General features: G+C 32.1%; 1 protein-coding gene across 6 annotated transcripts in view; it reads left to right on the forward strand.

Annotated features, from left to right (window-relative positions):
• LOC113496652 (angiotensin-converting enzyme-like) overlaps positions 1 to 16,703 on the forward strand; it is a 207,224-nt gene that overhangs the window by 89,255 nt on the left and 101,266 nt on the right. Inside the window, exon 1 of one of the 6 annotated variants that reach the window (XM_026875929.1) lies at positions 10,650 to 10,704. The exons of the other annotated variants lie outside the window; for them this stretch is intronic. Coding sequence (XP_026731730.1) covers positions 10,665 to 10,704 — 40 coding nt within the window. The 5' untranslated portion in view covers positions 10,650 to 10,664. Of the gene's footprint in view, positions 1 to 10,649; positions 10,705 to 16,703 lie in introns of those variants that run through there. 6 annotated transcript variants of the gene reach the window in all.

Consider the following 16,703-nt stretch of genomic DNA (forward strand, 5'->3'; position numbering starts at 1 on the left):
CATATATTCAAAACTATCGTGGCGTTCAGAACTTAACTTTATCTGATTATTTTAATAGTTAAGTGCTTATAAGATTAAAAAAAACAAGATTAGCGACTTCTCGATCAGCTAAGATCTTCTCTAAAACTTTTAATAGATTACTGATTTTACCTCAATCCAAGCTAAAACTTGTAAGTATATGTTCGAAATTGAGTTTCATATGCATCGGCGTATTCGGAGTTTAGTACATTTGAATGCTTGCAAAACTTACTTTAGCTTTCTTATTTAATTGGATGACTTTAGTTTGGGTTTTTGTTAAGCTTTCATATTTAAATTGGTAGACTTGGATATTTTATAAACTTCTAGAATAGATTTTATCATGATGAAAACTTTTACTCAAATTTAGTTGGGGTTTGTAATTATTTATGATTTAGTTCAGTTCTCTTATCGAGAGTCTGTCGGCAGAGAATTCTAATAAAATAAGCGTCATCCTTGCACATCAATTCTTACATTATGTTGTGTTTTTAATTGCTTTTTGTATACCGTATATTAAATAAATACCTACCGCCAATACCTGCCACTAACATTTTACGAGTGTTTTCTAGGCTGCCACGCAATCGTACACAATCATAAAAATATTACTTTTATTTATTTATTCGGGACATACAACAGTTACATATTAATATAACTTATAAGATGCTAAACATGCAACCCACACCTATGTCCACCATGGTTCAAGTAAACCCTCAACGGTGATATGTACAACATTTTTGTAAGTGGATCTGATGACATGGTATAATGCCATTAATTATAGGCTAACAAATGTGACTAATTTTATTAGATGCGTCTGTCTATCATCAATCATACTTAATTGCAGTTACAAAGTAACTTCTAGAGTTTCTGTATGGTCCTTTATATGAGAATATCACTGATTTTTTTTCAATGAACATTCACAGTTTTTCATTATTTTAAAGTGCCTGTTAGACAGTTCAAAAATACTACTACCAAGCCTGTTATTTAATAAAAAAAAAATTATATTCTATGGGACTGGTTTGACTATGAGTTGAGTTTACGATATATTAAGAAAGTGACACAGGATTTTCATCTAATCGTATTGTTTATCCTTTAAATTAATGATCCTAAAATAAATGATTTGTTCTAATCCAAAGCGCTTATAACTCAAACTTTCGACGTAAAATCATTATTTGTAACAAATGACCAACGCTATTGATAACGAATCGTTCAAATATAAATGATTTGATTGACAATGGTATAATGAAGTTATTTAACTGATGTTAAATAGGATTCTGTTTGTGTTTGCTCCAAATCCGGATATTAAGGCTGCGAGACACCAAGAGGAACGCATTTTTCAAAATTCAACAACATCTTCAAAGCTCAGCAAACTATACTGAATAAAGGTACACGTTAAAACATTCATTTGGTACAGGTGGTCACCCATCCACGGACTGACATCACACATGTACAGCTTAACCTGTGATCGATCGATCGATATAGCTTACTCACGAGCTTTTCATTATTCTCATCGTTTTATCAATATTATTATGCGGAAATATAAAGCCGTTCTTGTTACATGAAATTTATTTCGTGTAGGGAGGATTTGTTGGAATTAACACATAAGTACTTACATTAAAAATATTGTTACCACATTTCATTTCCTCAATATTGAATGGGAAGAAACCAATCCATTACACGTGCTTTACGATGAATTATAAAAAAATGAATCAAAGAAGGTTAGTACCTACAATAGTGTATTCACAATCATATGCATATTGAAAGCCGAAATAATAAATTCAACAACAGCTATTGAGGAATACTTGACTAAATATCGTCATAAAGAAAAAATATTTCCGTCATGGCTAATATAATTGGGAGCAATTGAATCAAACCTTCCTAACTAAGTTATCGTAAACGAATATATATCTCGCAAACGTATTGTGATTGATAATTATCTTTCATTTCATTTGTGTTCCCTCATAATCTTGGAATACACAATAAAATTCTGACAAAGGTATGTTGGCAACCTCTCATCCTACAAAAAGTGGTTTCCAATTACTGAATTTTCATGGAAACCGTTCGCGTTGTGCGTAAGTATTCTGTCTATTGTCAGGAGGTATGCGGTATTTGCTCCAGTGTTGTTTGTTACAATACAATGAGGGTATTTCGAGGAAGATTCACTACGAATTTTTAATATTGAAATGCTGCTGAACTGGAGTCTCTTGTAACGAGACGAGAAATCGTTTCAATTAACATTGGATTGGTAAGTGACGTTGCTAACTGACGGAAATAATTAAAAAACATTTTTGTATTTAAAATTATTTTTCAATATATTGTTTTCCTTTTTTGGAGAAACGATCGTTTTTTTTCTTTTTTTAGCCTCGATACCTGGTCTGCTCAGTAGAATGTATGAGATCATGATGATGATATTGTTCTTTATCAAAAAAAAAATCCAAAATAGCCCGTAGTTCCAAATACATTTTCATCATCATCATCATCTCAGTCTATAGCAGTCCACTGCTGGACATAGGCCTCTCCACAACTTCTCCAGCGCGACCGGTTCATTGTCACCTGCATCCAACGAGACCCTACGGTTTTCACTAGGTCGTCGGTCCATCCAAATACATTTCTTTAAAATCCAGGATTGCGGAACAAGGTAGGTATTTGGCAATATCTAAATCCGTTTCACCTATTCAAACATTTTCAGTGTGGGGTTTGCCATTGAACATGGTCCGAAACGGGATACCCAAAGTCGTATTCCACGAATGTTTTGTGTTGCACGGTTTTAACTAAGTTATATTTGTGGATAGTCAAAATATTCTAAAGGTTGTATACTTGCAAAACCTTTTTTTTTTTGCTTCGAACTGTAATTTTTACTACGTAATTTAAGCCTGACATTGGTAGAAATTTAAATGAACAACCATGTTGCATGCCCGAATGACAAACAAAATTTTTGATCTCGCATACGTAGCACAAGATTCGGAATTTATGTAGCTCAGAAAACGACACACCAAATAAATAACAGGACTACGTTTTAATCCTAGCTTACGTATAGCTTAGGTACAGTCAGTCGCAGTAACCATCTATTAGTTCTAAAAGCGTCTGTATAGCAAAGCAAGAAGGTCGAACTTCGTCCATGATTGGTAATAATTTCACGTGGTCTACTGTACACATGTTTAGTAGTGAGGATCTAAGATCTAAACTGTGTCCGTTTGGACGCGGCTTAAACCATTGCTTAGGAATTGAATTATTTAGACATATAAGCCAAGATTGCCCAGGCGAAAAGTTATTGAGATGGAGAAAAAAATAGTTGAATGACAGGAAGACTAGTCCCTATCTGTAGGTATGGGAATCTTCCTAGTCACCCATTTGTTGGGAGAGGAAGCGATTATTAGGTTAAGACCGTTGCAGAAAATGAAGGTTTAATTTTTTTTGCTAAATTTTGGAAACATCATTGGGAAACATGGGTACCGAATATTGAAATCTGACAGCCGTCAATTTTCAGTGAGCTAGCGTGATGTTCAATGCTCAAACCTGCCCTATTTGAGAAGACGTCTGTACCGCGAATATTACATATGTACGATAGTTCTGCATTCGCATATTGGGTAGCTTTCTTAGAATACTAATTTCTGATACCAAAATCCATAGAGGCTAAAATAAAAGCTGGTCTATCTGGCAAATAAATTGATATTCCCAATATTTAAGGAAGATCACGTACAAACATACCTCATATCACGATCTCAGATAGTTTACGTAACCCTATATATTTTCTGACATAATATATAGGTCAGCAGTATTTCCTGACATTTTAAAGGATTGAGAAATCAATAGTTAGTGCACTCCATAAATATTTACAGTAGGAAACCGTGTCTGAAATACTGAAGTATTGGTGGTGCAAATGTTTAATTTTCTTGGTGTTTAGTAAAGATGGATCGTAACGGTTAAGCTGCTTTTGCCAAGGTGATATATGGTAGGTTATAAGGTGACACCTGTAGATCAAGTTTATCATGAATGCATTTTTTTCATTTAATACTCAGAAAGTTCACGCAGATGATATAATGGACAAATTGAAACTCTGAGAGTCTTAGTCGGTAAAGTGTCGTGTCTAGCCGAGATTAAATATTATATTTGTTCCTTGCCATAATTTGTTTTTAATTTCCAATTTTTGTTTTGTTCAGAGCACATAATTCCCTATTTTTGTTATTAAAATAATGTAGGCACAAGTCCTCCATGCTGCTGAAAAAATTGTTTGAGATCACTGTCTAGTAAATGGCTTTAGAGGCTAGATAGATATTTGGATAAGATGAAAATCTAAAGCAAATTTTCCAAGCAATAAGTTTTATAGTAACAGTGATTACTATATTTTTATCGTCATAGCCTAGACTAGGATCTGATCATAAAGTTATCCATATAAATAAATTATGAATTTTTATTCATTGTTATAACTCAAGAACTGCTAGACTGATTTGGATAAATTTTGCCTCGAAATAATCGTTCAAAAAAGTCCACTTAAAGTCTTAAGGTTAGCACCTGTAACTGGCTAGGGTATTCAAATTTAATAAATTGAAATAGTTAAAGGAATAAAGTACCTTCCTATTAAATAGGTAAGTTAATGTTAGTCTGAGTTAGGAGCTTGTAAGTTAGGTACTTTAAATACCAGCTTTGGCTCCATACATCATTTTGATACATCTTTAATTAAAAGATAAGTCAACGCCAGCACGAACTGAATTCAAGTTAATTAATTTCAATTTTAAACTATTCACACAAATTCATTTATAAAGAGTGAAACGTGGTGCTGTTATGTAAATTAACATGTTAAGCTAATCTTACTTAATTAATAGAAACATTATTATTATTTTCGTAAAAGGTGAAAAGTGAAACATTTTTTAATCGTGTTTTAATTAAAATTAATGAACATTTATTAGAAAACTAGCTGTTGCCCGCGACTTCGTCCGCGTGGTTAGAAGATATAAGTTCTAATTAATACCTGTCTTCTATCTATCTATCTGCCTTCTATCTATCTTGTAGGATTCAGTCAGCGTTTGCAATGTAAGCGCAAAAAATGAGTTTTTTTACGACCTCACATTAGAAACCTCAAAAATTGTAGCCTATGTGTTATTCTGATGCATAAGCTATATTGTGGTAGAGTTTCATTCAAATCCATTCAGTAGTTTTTACGTGACAGAGTAACAAACATCCATACATCCATACTTACAAACTTTCGCCTTTATAATAGTAGTAGGATAATCAAAAAAACAAAATTTCCATATTAATTATTCACGTAAGTACATGCTATTCTTTAGACATCGCACTCGAGTTTCTATTTCACTAACAAATTTATTCTAGTCTAGACGGCCAGTATTACAATTTTACTTTGATTAAAAAGAAAAAAAAATACTATCATAAATTTGCACATACATGTTTCATTTGCCTAAAATCTTAATAGTGAAGATTCATATATATTTTATGAGGCTCGATTTAGCTCTTAAATAGACTAAGTGAATTGCCTAGCCTAGGTCTCCGACCGAAGAAATGTGAATAAACAAGTATTTTTTGTAAAAGATTTTTATGACCATTTCGAGGAAAAGTTTTATGGTTTAGTTTCGTAGAAAAAATACTCTTTTTTATATGTGCTGATTAAAGACTTTATAAGCAAAATGTAAGTATACACAGCCAATAAAATAACAATATCTGCTTTAAAATTACTAATTTAAAATACTATGAAAATTACTCAAGTGCGTACACAACGTAAACTTACAAGTTTCACAATACTTTAGTGAAGAAACATCGAAGTAAGCATTTTTTATTTATAAGATAAACCATGTCAAAAAAATATTGATCCATTTATTTTAGTCAACCGAGACAAATTAATTATTTATGGTAAACACGTAGTTTGAATAAACACAACGACTTTATAAACTGAAAAAAAAAACTTGTGTGAGTAATGTTTATTATTTTTCTACATATTCGTTGAAGTAATGTAATATTTTTCCAAATTAAATAAAACTCATCGAAAATAAATCCTATAATAATAAAGAGTTAATCGCACCATTTTTGTTCATTATTTATCATATCACTTAATTTCATGGTCGTTCTATTTAAACTTTATCATATGAATTCCACAGAGTGGGGTTAACACTAAAAGTTTATATTAGTATTTATTGTTGTGGCGGTATAATTAACTAACTTTGTGGAATTCATAAACTCATACGAGGCTGACCACTTTATGAAAAATTTAACGACGTTTACGATGTATCTTATAAAGGGCCCTTAAATATTCCAATGTTTTTTTTTAAGTCTAAAGTATAAAATGAAGTGCACAATCCCATCAAGTTTTTAGTTAAACATAACATTTGTTATAAAAAAGTAACATCAAATCGTCTCCATGCATTTTTGTCCTAACCGCGAAATATCGCTCATATAAAAAAATAACTTATTCAAACAAAGAATAGATTTCGAACTAAAATAAACAGACGTATTTTCGATTGAATGTAATTTATAAAAAAAAATTCAATACAAAGAAATGAATTCTAATTTTAAACCAGCCCCAATCAAGAAAAATAAACAGTCCTTTTTTCGTAGTGAATGATTGAGTCGTTCAGTCGTTCTCACGTGGGTGCAATATAAACAACCGCTGGTGATGGGGTGAATGATTTATTGTTATTGAGTGTGAACGAATGAAAATAACACTTTTAAAGCTGCCTAGAAATTATAGAGTTCTGTTGTTGTTTTAAAAGTTAATCGTTTTCTTTTTATAGATTAAGAGTTCCGATTAGTTTCATCCATTAATCATTTTTATATTGATTTTAGTTTTCATATTGTTGTACTGGTGAACTAAATTTAGCTTGACTAATATCCATTTTACTTTCATTTTTACATATCTAAGGCTCGAATCGAAAAACTTTTTTGTTTGTATCCTAATAAAATGTTTTGGGCTATTTTTCACGTAACGTATGCTAAGACAACACTGTGAAGTACCTATAATATCGGGGCTACCTCTAGTAAAATAGGAACATGAGTAATTAAGTGATTTCGAAACTACCAGTTACGAAATAATCAAATTTTGATATTTTGTAATATAAAACAAACTATACTGCATAAATCCACATACCTTAGAGTAAAGAGCGTAAAATTGTCGTCTTTCAAAACGGTACAGCATCGCAAGGGTTAACGTTTGCGGTTCTTGGTCCTTTCGTCCGAACTGGTCCTTAGCGGCTAAAATTATTCAAAAGCTTACGTAGTTACTAAGTTTCATGTTTACTGACCGTCATTTATGTTATATATGTTATGTAGTATATATATTTTACACGTGGGTTATCTATCCTATTTTCGCTGGTCGTTTGTTTGTTATGTCAACCGTTGCGCTACCCCCTTAGGTTTACTTGTTTGAAACTAGTGAGATTACAAGGACTTAGCGTGCAAACTGTTGCGTTGGTATCATCTTACATGCTTATTTATACTGTTGAATAGTTGTCATACTTTGAAACAAATTGTTTGGTTATTACTAGCGAAGTTGTATTTAGTGCTGCTTTCGTAAGTATTAGAAGTATTTTCGTTTATGGATGTTTCAATTATGTTGAAATACACAAAAATGCTCGAGTGTCAGTCAGACTCGCAAAGGAAATCAAAGAAGCAACAAAATGAATGTTTTAATTAATTTGTAATAACATTTTTTTTCAATATTAATGATAATAAATAATATTTTTAATAATTAATGTAAAAAACAAAAGCTTAATCAACAGATGCTAATTTCAATTTCAAGTGTCTGATAATTTCAATTTCTATCTAACTATAACGTGAATGAACGTACGGGTAGACAGCGCCGCTCATACGTTTTGTGTTAACCTTCTGGTGCAAAATCCTCTTAAATATACTTATATTGTGTGGACCCACTATAAACGTCATTTAATACTATTTAGCACTGATAAAATCACGGTGAAAATATTTGTCACGTGATTTCTATTAATTAGATCGTTATCTATCTTTGCGAATAACTTGACGCAATATCACTTGTAGTAAGCAATTTACGCACAATAGTGAAGTAATAGTAAAATATGTAGTGCAACTAATTTAAATGTTGTTAGAGTTTTTTTGCGTAGTAACCAGTAAAAATAAGTAAAAAAAAAACATATATTTTGGTATTGGGATCTAATTAAATAATTGAATGAAAAGTAATTGACACTTGTTGGCTTTGATGATCAATGAGCACATCACCTACCTATAACAGTTAAACTTCCTATAAAATGAACGATTTAGTTCCTAGTTAATGCAGAAAAGGATTAACTATTAACAGTCAACTCGTAAACTAGTTACAACTGAACGTAGAAGTTTTATTAATTTCCATTTCCAAAAACTCGCTTCAGAATAAAGTTTTCAGTGCAGACAATAAAACATTTTTAAACATTATAATTTCAATTACGGTCGCCGGAATTAATATTTAGAGTCCACATCATTTCAGGGGTTTGCCGTAAACATTTACGTAAAATAGCGAAATGAAATATGATAAAAAAACAGCCAAATGCGAATCTGGCTCCCTCACGCAGGTTTCGTTGACCTGAAATTAACATTAACACATCAAGAATTTATCTTTTTTTTTACAATTTTTGACGGAAAATATCTACATCATTTGTTGAAATTTCAATATCTAGCATGATATCTGGTAACAAACTGATTCAAAGAAAACGTTACCTCAGTAATAGGGACCCATTTTACCTTACGGAACCCAAAAAACTCCCAACAAATTTGTATAATTGTATAAAATTATTCATATAATTACACTTATCTGGTCCTATGTGGCCGCACAGTTTAATCTCTGGGTTCAAAGGACCGGTGTAATGTGAAACGCTTGTAATTGTAATAAAAAGTAATGTAAGGTCCAATGGAGGGTGCTTGTGTGTTAGGACTTTAGGACTCTGTAGGAGCGTCTTGTTAGGCAGTTAGATGTGTTTTTGGAGCTATTGTTAAATATCCGTACCTATTCTATTGTAAAAACGTAACTAAACGAATCAATCGTTTTCATTTTTTTTGTGAAAATTATTTCAATGTACAAGGCTGCCAGGCTAAAATGGGATTGAGCGGGTCATGTTAGCCGCATGGAAAGCAATCGTTGGGCCAAAGTCACCACACTATGGGAGCCAACGGATGGACGGCGTCGTCGTGGGCGACCTAGGAAGCGGTGGCGAGACGACCTTAACGCTTACCGCGCAGACTGGTTCCATGCGGGCCAGAATAGAGAGTCGTGGAAGGATTTGGCCTTTGCCCAGCAGTGGGACACAGAGGGCTAGAGAAAAAAAAAAACAAGACTTACCATCACTGCCTGCCTGCCTACTATTGAAGAAAACCTAAATTTAAAAAGTGTCTCTTGCGTGACCCTTTCTCTGCATAAGCTCATGATTAAGAACTCCGGATAGGTCTATTCAAATTCAATTCAAATTCATTTATTTCGGACAATAGTAATCCATATTATGTTAGTATTACAAACAGCTTATAATCTAGTGCGAGTAACATTGAAATAACAGTACATATAAAATATAGGATGACCAGGCAGGAACATAATGTTTCCTACCTAATCAACCTCCGCACAAATTGCCTAATATTTGGAGCATAGCTCCCCGCCACAGCTCTCAGAATATGGATGGTCGGATTCTGTTTTTACCTTTTGAAGACTTAATAACAATCTGAATTCTCTATTTGACTTTAATTAAAGTTGGTATTATATGGTTCCTCAGAGGCAAATACTGTCTCAAACAGTCTGTTGGAGTCTTTGTAAGACAAAGTTGTGAGTCACAGCTGAAAGGGCCGCATAGCATAAATTTTGTTACGAGATTTTATGATGATCAAAATTCAGATATGAATAAAATATTGCTTTATTCAATAAATACTGGATATTGGTTCAAAGGGGCCTTCAATTCGATTCAATGAAATTGTAAAGCTTCCTAATTCAAATCAAAGCTTTTTCAATACAAAAACAAAACAAATCAATGAAGACGAAGCTAAAAATTCTAGATCCATGCAAAATAAAACAGTTCGACACTGACACCTTATAAAAGCAAGAGAAACAAAAACGAAAACTCCAACGACGTTAACCATTATTCAAGTTATCGAAGCGAATTCTATTGCAGCTCAAAAATCAATTCTAGTAACAAATAAAGCTAAGAATCACGTTGGTTCAGACACTTTTATTTCTTACCCCCACGCGAGCTGACCAAGCGATTCAGACGTCGCATGTCGACATCCTTATCCTGTTTTAATGATCTGGGTGTTAGAGGGTTCTGCAGTTTTTTTGGCTGGTATTTTTGTTTACGCAAAGCTTGTTATTTTTTTTTCTTTTTGTACTTTTAGAATTCAATCGATATATTTTTCTGGGTATTTTATTTGTATCTTTATTTTTCAATTGTTTATTTTTTCGTGATTTCAGCTACATTATTTTATTTGTTTAAGTTGAAATATTTATGTAAATTGTCATTTACTTAATACAATTTCACACTTTTACGGATCCATAATTACTTATTTACCAAGATTTTGCGCACCTTATTCATTAGGATAAGCCGATTAGGATGGTTCGACTTGTGCTTTCCCGATGTACAGAACCTAAAATAAAACAGTAACCCTGTGTTTTTGTTATAGTTGAATCAAACGAAGGGCAACTTGGTCGCGTCGGTTTATGGATTATGGAGCAATGCCAATGTCTGAGGAATCTTTATACTTACAGTAAGGAAATACAACTCGATGTTAGCAATAAACTACGCGAAGACGTACATTCAGTCAATTGTATGTAACGTTTTTGTAAAGACAGTTCAATATCGACTTTATTTCGAAGTATTAAGGTAGGGTATTCCTTGTTCGGTGGAGATTATGTCCATTTTTTAATATCACGGGAAAAAATATTTTTTGCAGGTCGATGTAGAGTTAATTGATTTGAGTGATTTGTCCACTAAACCAGCTTCGTCACATCTGTGGAACGAAATAATGGAACAATAGATAATCTCCTAATATATTCCGTTTAGATTTCCCCTGCTATACGGTACTCAGATAAAGTCCCACTAACGTGACATTCAAAAAATAAATCTAATTGCACTTATAATTATTCTTATTATTCCACGCGTTAACTATTAGGTATCTGCTTCTGTGTCCGGATGCAACAAACTCACCAGTTGCCCAACCGTCTCACATTAAACCTACTATTTTATTAACAATCGTACGATATTATAAACAGTCGATATTGACATACGATTCACAAAATTGATTTCATTTTTAACGTTAAACGTTTCAACGTTAACAAAAAATTCGTAACGAAAATGTAATATCAAAATATGTAGGCATTCGATTTATGAACCTATATCGCCTACAACACAATACGTCTCATAAATAGATCAAAATAAAATCCTAAATATTCTGGACATACAATACAACGAAAACTTAATATTCTTTTAGCAAACTCGATGAGACTTGATAAAAATTCTTCAGAGCTTCTGAATACCTCGAATTTGGATATCGGACTTTTGATAGTTCGCTGACCTCTGCCTTGGGGAATGTTCAATAGCTTGCATCTAATAGAATTATAAATTCAATGTTATCGGTCAATGACTTGACCTTGCTATATTATATCTTTCCCTAAGTTGACAAACTGAAAAATATAGATGATGCCTCTCAGTGTAGTAGTAAATAAATCAGCTCAAACTTGAATATGCCAATAAAACAAATTTAGTAACAAATAAAAGGGCTCTTTACATCTGGTGTAATATAAAAAAAAAAAATTGTACGGCCGCGACCCTTTTGCTCGAGACTTTGCTAGGGCACTGCCGTGCCCTCAGGTTTATGATGTATAAGAAATTGTCATCAGCATTTGAATCGGACGACCAAATTATTTTCAGGATGTTCTATTATTTTCATCGAAATAATATTATTACATGTTAAGTTAGACGTAAAATGTTTCAAGAAAAAACTTTCGTTTAACATATCAGCTGCTCTTAATTTTTATGATCGATTAATTTTATGGCTCTCAAAACCATATGCATGGAAATATTAGTAACCCCTTATTCCCATACACTCCAATCTATTCTTATCAACTTTACTCGAGAATTCAAAAGGCAATTTTATCACCAAGATATCAAGTTCATCATTAAAGTATCAGATTTCCAGTCGGCATTTTCTAATAACGTGTACCGTGACGTCAGACGATTACTCTCGTTTGATAAGTGGGGATGGTATTACAGACAATAAATTTGTTTCGGCCAAATAAATAGTGACTATAAAACACGTTATTGGTACTGTAAATAAACTGAGTTTATTGGGACCAGCGTATTTATTATCAGCTCTTGTAGCGGGATTGTTGGCGTGGAAGCGAGACGGCTCTATTTTGATATAATAGTGCCATCCCGTTTTCACAACAGCAATATTTGTGTATTACAAAAACGCAGTATTGGTTGGGTTGTTAAATAATGAATTGATGGAGATATACTCCACGTTTTGATTATTGTGTTGTCAATGTGTTTTGAATAGGGATCTGGAATTTGGCGCAAAAACGTTTTCCAATGTTAGGATTTATTTTGAGAAATGTGTCTAAATCGACAATGGGTAAGGCTAAAATTGAACATTCATCTTACTTAACGATTTCAGATTTAGAATTGCCTTTGTAAGATGTTGGCCTTTTGGTCTATTCAAAATTATATTATGAACCTGACGTAAACTCCGTTCATTAAAACAAAATTACTGATTTGAATCATAATATGCTTTTGCTGTTGACTATACACACAAAACTCTAGTCTCATAATACAAACACACAGTTTCATACATCACGTACCTTAGCTATTGATCCAGTTTGTCTCTATTTGGACACTCAATCTCTTCACAGTAAGTAAATAGTAATATAGCAACGTAATTCGGTAGAGTTGACCACTATACGCTTAGAACAGAAACTAGCGATATCTTTGACAAGTCTCTATTTACAAACCTCTTTTAAAGGCAACCGCCATGGACCAGATTTTAATGGGTCTTTTAAAAGAAAATTTCCCAATCGAAAATAGCTTTTAAAACCCTAAAAATAAAGTTGAATTTCGTTTATGACAGTTTGAATAGGAGGAATGACGTCCAAAACATGGTAAAGAATCCATGTTTACTTAGGAGCAGTCGTGAATAGGAAATAATTCAAATACAAGTTCATGCAAATAAAAGTGAAGGCAATAATGCAGATGAGAGGCAGTGAACTTCCGAAACTTTAAATCGGACGTATATAGGAAAGATTTCGGTCATAGTTTTGCCCTCAGGTGTCATTTTTCCATTGTTAGGGGAAAGAAGAGATTCGTAGCTGAAGTCTAATAACTATTGAGCTACGTACCGTTTTTGAAAATTGATAGCTGAGTGGTATACCTAGGTCTCGAATTCCCGTGTAGCGGAAGCCTTTGTGTGATCCATTAATGCTTGTCTAGGTTTTTTGTACATGTGACTAAATAAAAATGAAATTACTGACTGAGGAAATCCGTTCAAATTTGAAATCATCTACAGACCAAATTCGATTGAAAATGTTTTTAAGAATGGTCTATTGAATCGTTATTTCTGTTTATTTAATTCTACAGAAACTACATAAATATTCCCGGCCTATAATAAACGCTATATATTTAATATCAAATACACTTTAAAACAAAATATTAAAGTAACATAAAACGACGCAGTAAAAGTTGAAAATAACAATCCTCTTAGAGAAAATGAAATAAGATTCAGCAAAAAGTTAGCGCTGGCGAAATAACCGCTAAAGATTTCCTCTTGATTCACAAAGAAAAAATTGTTAAACTGCAAGAAGTTTTTCGTGTAAAAGAGGTTTAATTTGATATGTTGTGTACCTACTTGACTTAGTAAATAAGAAACTTTTCACATGACACTGTTCTAGTGTTGATCAAGAAATATATAAGATAATCGTGCAAAAAATCAAAGAAGAAAAAAAAAACGCTGTATAATTTATATACCCAATACATGACCTAATTCTAGGCACAGGCCTCTTTCATTCATTTCCAGGCCTCATTTGGCGATTCCAGATTAATACATTTGGAATCCAAGTTTCCTCACGATGTTTTCATTCACTGTTTTTAATGGTGTCTAAGAATTATTAAAGAAAGTATATTACGAAATTTTGAAAAAGACACATTGATTTGCGTTCGGGATCAAACATACCTTCGTGCATTCAAATCTGCACAGAGATCTGGAAGACTTCGACACAATTATCATATAATTTGTATATAATTATGTTTCTTTCATAATGTTGGTATTAGAATACTTATTTTGTGTAAATATGTCAACGCAGAGTATTTAAGTTCTAGGGATGAAATTATTAAAATCCAAAATCTATTTTCTGAGAAACATTTTTATGTTATCCCAAAGTAAACGTCAAAAAGTATGAAACGTAATATAATTTAGTCGTATATTTTATATCCTGACTTACAAATGTTCGTAGAATTTTCTTTGTTCGAAAATATAATTGGAATCTTTAGAAGCAAGTGTCATTCACACCACCTAAAAAACTGAAGCCGTCAGAATGCTGAACGTTCTATTGTTCTTATATTAAAACGAAAAAAAAAAAACTACCAAAAACTCGAATTATTTTCTTTACGATAGCTTCACAGAATTTATATCGGATAAGGATTAAACTAGAAAAACTTTATTTTCATTGAAATTGTAGTTGTAGAAAGTTATAGAAATGTTATTTCACTTTATTATTTTAAAGGTTTTTAAGGATTAAAAAGTCAGTTGCGAAAACCTTTTGGTCTTTGTCGGAGTTATTCGACCTTTTGGCCGTATATTTTGAAGGAAAATCTTTACGTTCGCAACTTGACTCGATATAAACTTTATTTTAAAAAATGTTTAATACTTAGTATGTTTTATGAAAAATGTTAAGCGTAAAATATGTACATGTTTATAAAAAGTATCTGTATATTCATGGAAACATCAAACGGTTGTCTATCAGATCTCCACAACCAATTTGACTAAAAAATACAATACCAACTTGCATTTTCATATAATTTTACTTCTCATTTCATTCCAAATACAATTTAAAAAGTTCAATGCTCGAGAATACAGTCAGAAATTGGAATATTAAGTTACTGTCTACAGAAAGGGTCAAAAGCTCAGAAATATGCAACATAGAGTATTTACAAATGTTTGTAAGATGATAGGGGACGAGGTATCGTGCATCGGCATCTCAAAGCAACGGGTTATTGCTTTACATTCATACTACATTGATAAACCTAGCGATCGAAAAATCTTTGTCCTTTTGTACTCAAGGCAAAGGACAACTAATTTATTTCATCTGGTACATATTGCAGTATTTTTTCCTTTTACAAAACAATTGGTACAGTAATGCACACAATGTAATTGCAGTTAATCTGCTTTTTTGACGTATCAAAAGACTTGCCAAGATTATATGTATAAATTTCTGTCGTATTTTGTACATCGTAAATGAAAAATTTATAAACAGTAATATTGTTTTTGTTATGTAATTTTCAATGTTTGGTCGACCAGTACCTATAAACACAAATAATGTGCTAAATGAAGAGGTTTCCACAATTCGATTAATCTTATGATAGTGGTTTCTTAGGTTTACGCGAATGTTAGACATTGAAATGAAACTACTAGGTTTCGAAACGTCTGCCCGTGACCATGATACCTGCAAAGGTTTCGAAACGTCGGGAACTAAAATCTAAAATTAAACCGCGATAAAATCCGTAAAAGTAGTTTCATTTCAATAATCTTATCATGCATAAATAACGGTAATACAAAGCTTCAAACAAATTCAAAGCGAAACGTTTAAGTCAGATTTAATTAAATTTTCGTATAAAATTCACAATTATTATGTTCTCATATTATTAATACAGTAACACAGAATTCGCTTTAAACAAATTTATTTCAACGTTCTCTAGGCAGAAATTTCATGAAACTAAATTATTTTAATTGAAGCAACATTACCATTTGCTATTATTTTAAGACTGAATCTTGTATTTACTTGGTGCAAATGTAGGCACTTGTGATTTAATTTGTTTCTCTTTCTCTATTTTAAGATATGCTTACTTCCACAGTTGTTCGTATGCAAGGACCAATTTTTGTGATAACTGGTCTTTGGTACATTTTATCATATAAAAAAATGTTTGGTACGAGTTTTATCCTAATATTGGAGAAAATATCTGTTATAAAAGTCAGTAAGAATGTTTTATTCTAGACTTTATGTGAATGTAATTAAAAGTTAAAAGAAAAGCGAAAAGAAACCTCAATTGTAAAGCTGAACATTAAAGACCGCGTAGTAAAATGTTGTTTATTTCAGAGAGCATTCTGCGAGAATCTTGAGTATTAAATGAATTCCAATAATGGACTTAGCAAGCAAGAATTCAGAATATAAAACTGTGATATTGTAGACATATTCTCTACAAGCATTGTCTTATATCCATACATCGTGTTTTGTTTATTGTGAATTATATTGAGGGTACAATTATTATTTCTCCTACTTAAATGTTTTATGTACATATCTCATGGCAAGCACTCTTCTATTATTTTTGATCTTTGTAACTAGATTTAATATTTAATCTAAATCCTGATGTAACGGGAATTTTCGGTGTAACTTAAAATGGAATCAGATAAATATAGGAAAAACGGCACTACCAAAGGAAACTGCAGTTTTATAAAAACAGAAAAATAAAACAATGTAATTTGATAATAGTCTGAAAATA

The sequence above is a fragment of the Trichoplusia ni genome, chromosome 8 (assembly GCF_003590095.1).
Source record: "Trichoplusia ni isolate ovarian cell line Hi5 chromosome 8, tn1, whole genome shotgun sequence".
Lineage (NCBI taxonomy): Eukaryota > Metazoa > Arthropoda > Insecta > Lepidoptera > Noctuidae > Trichoplusia > Trichoplusia ni.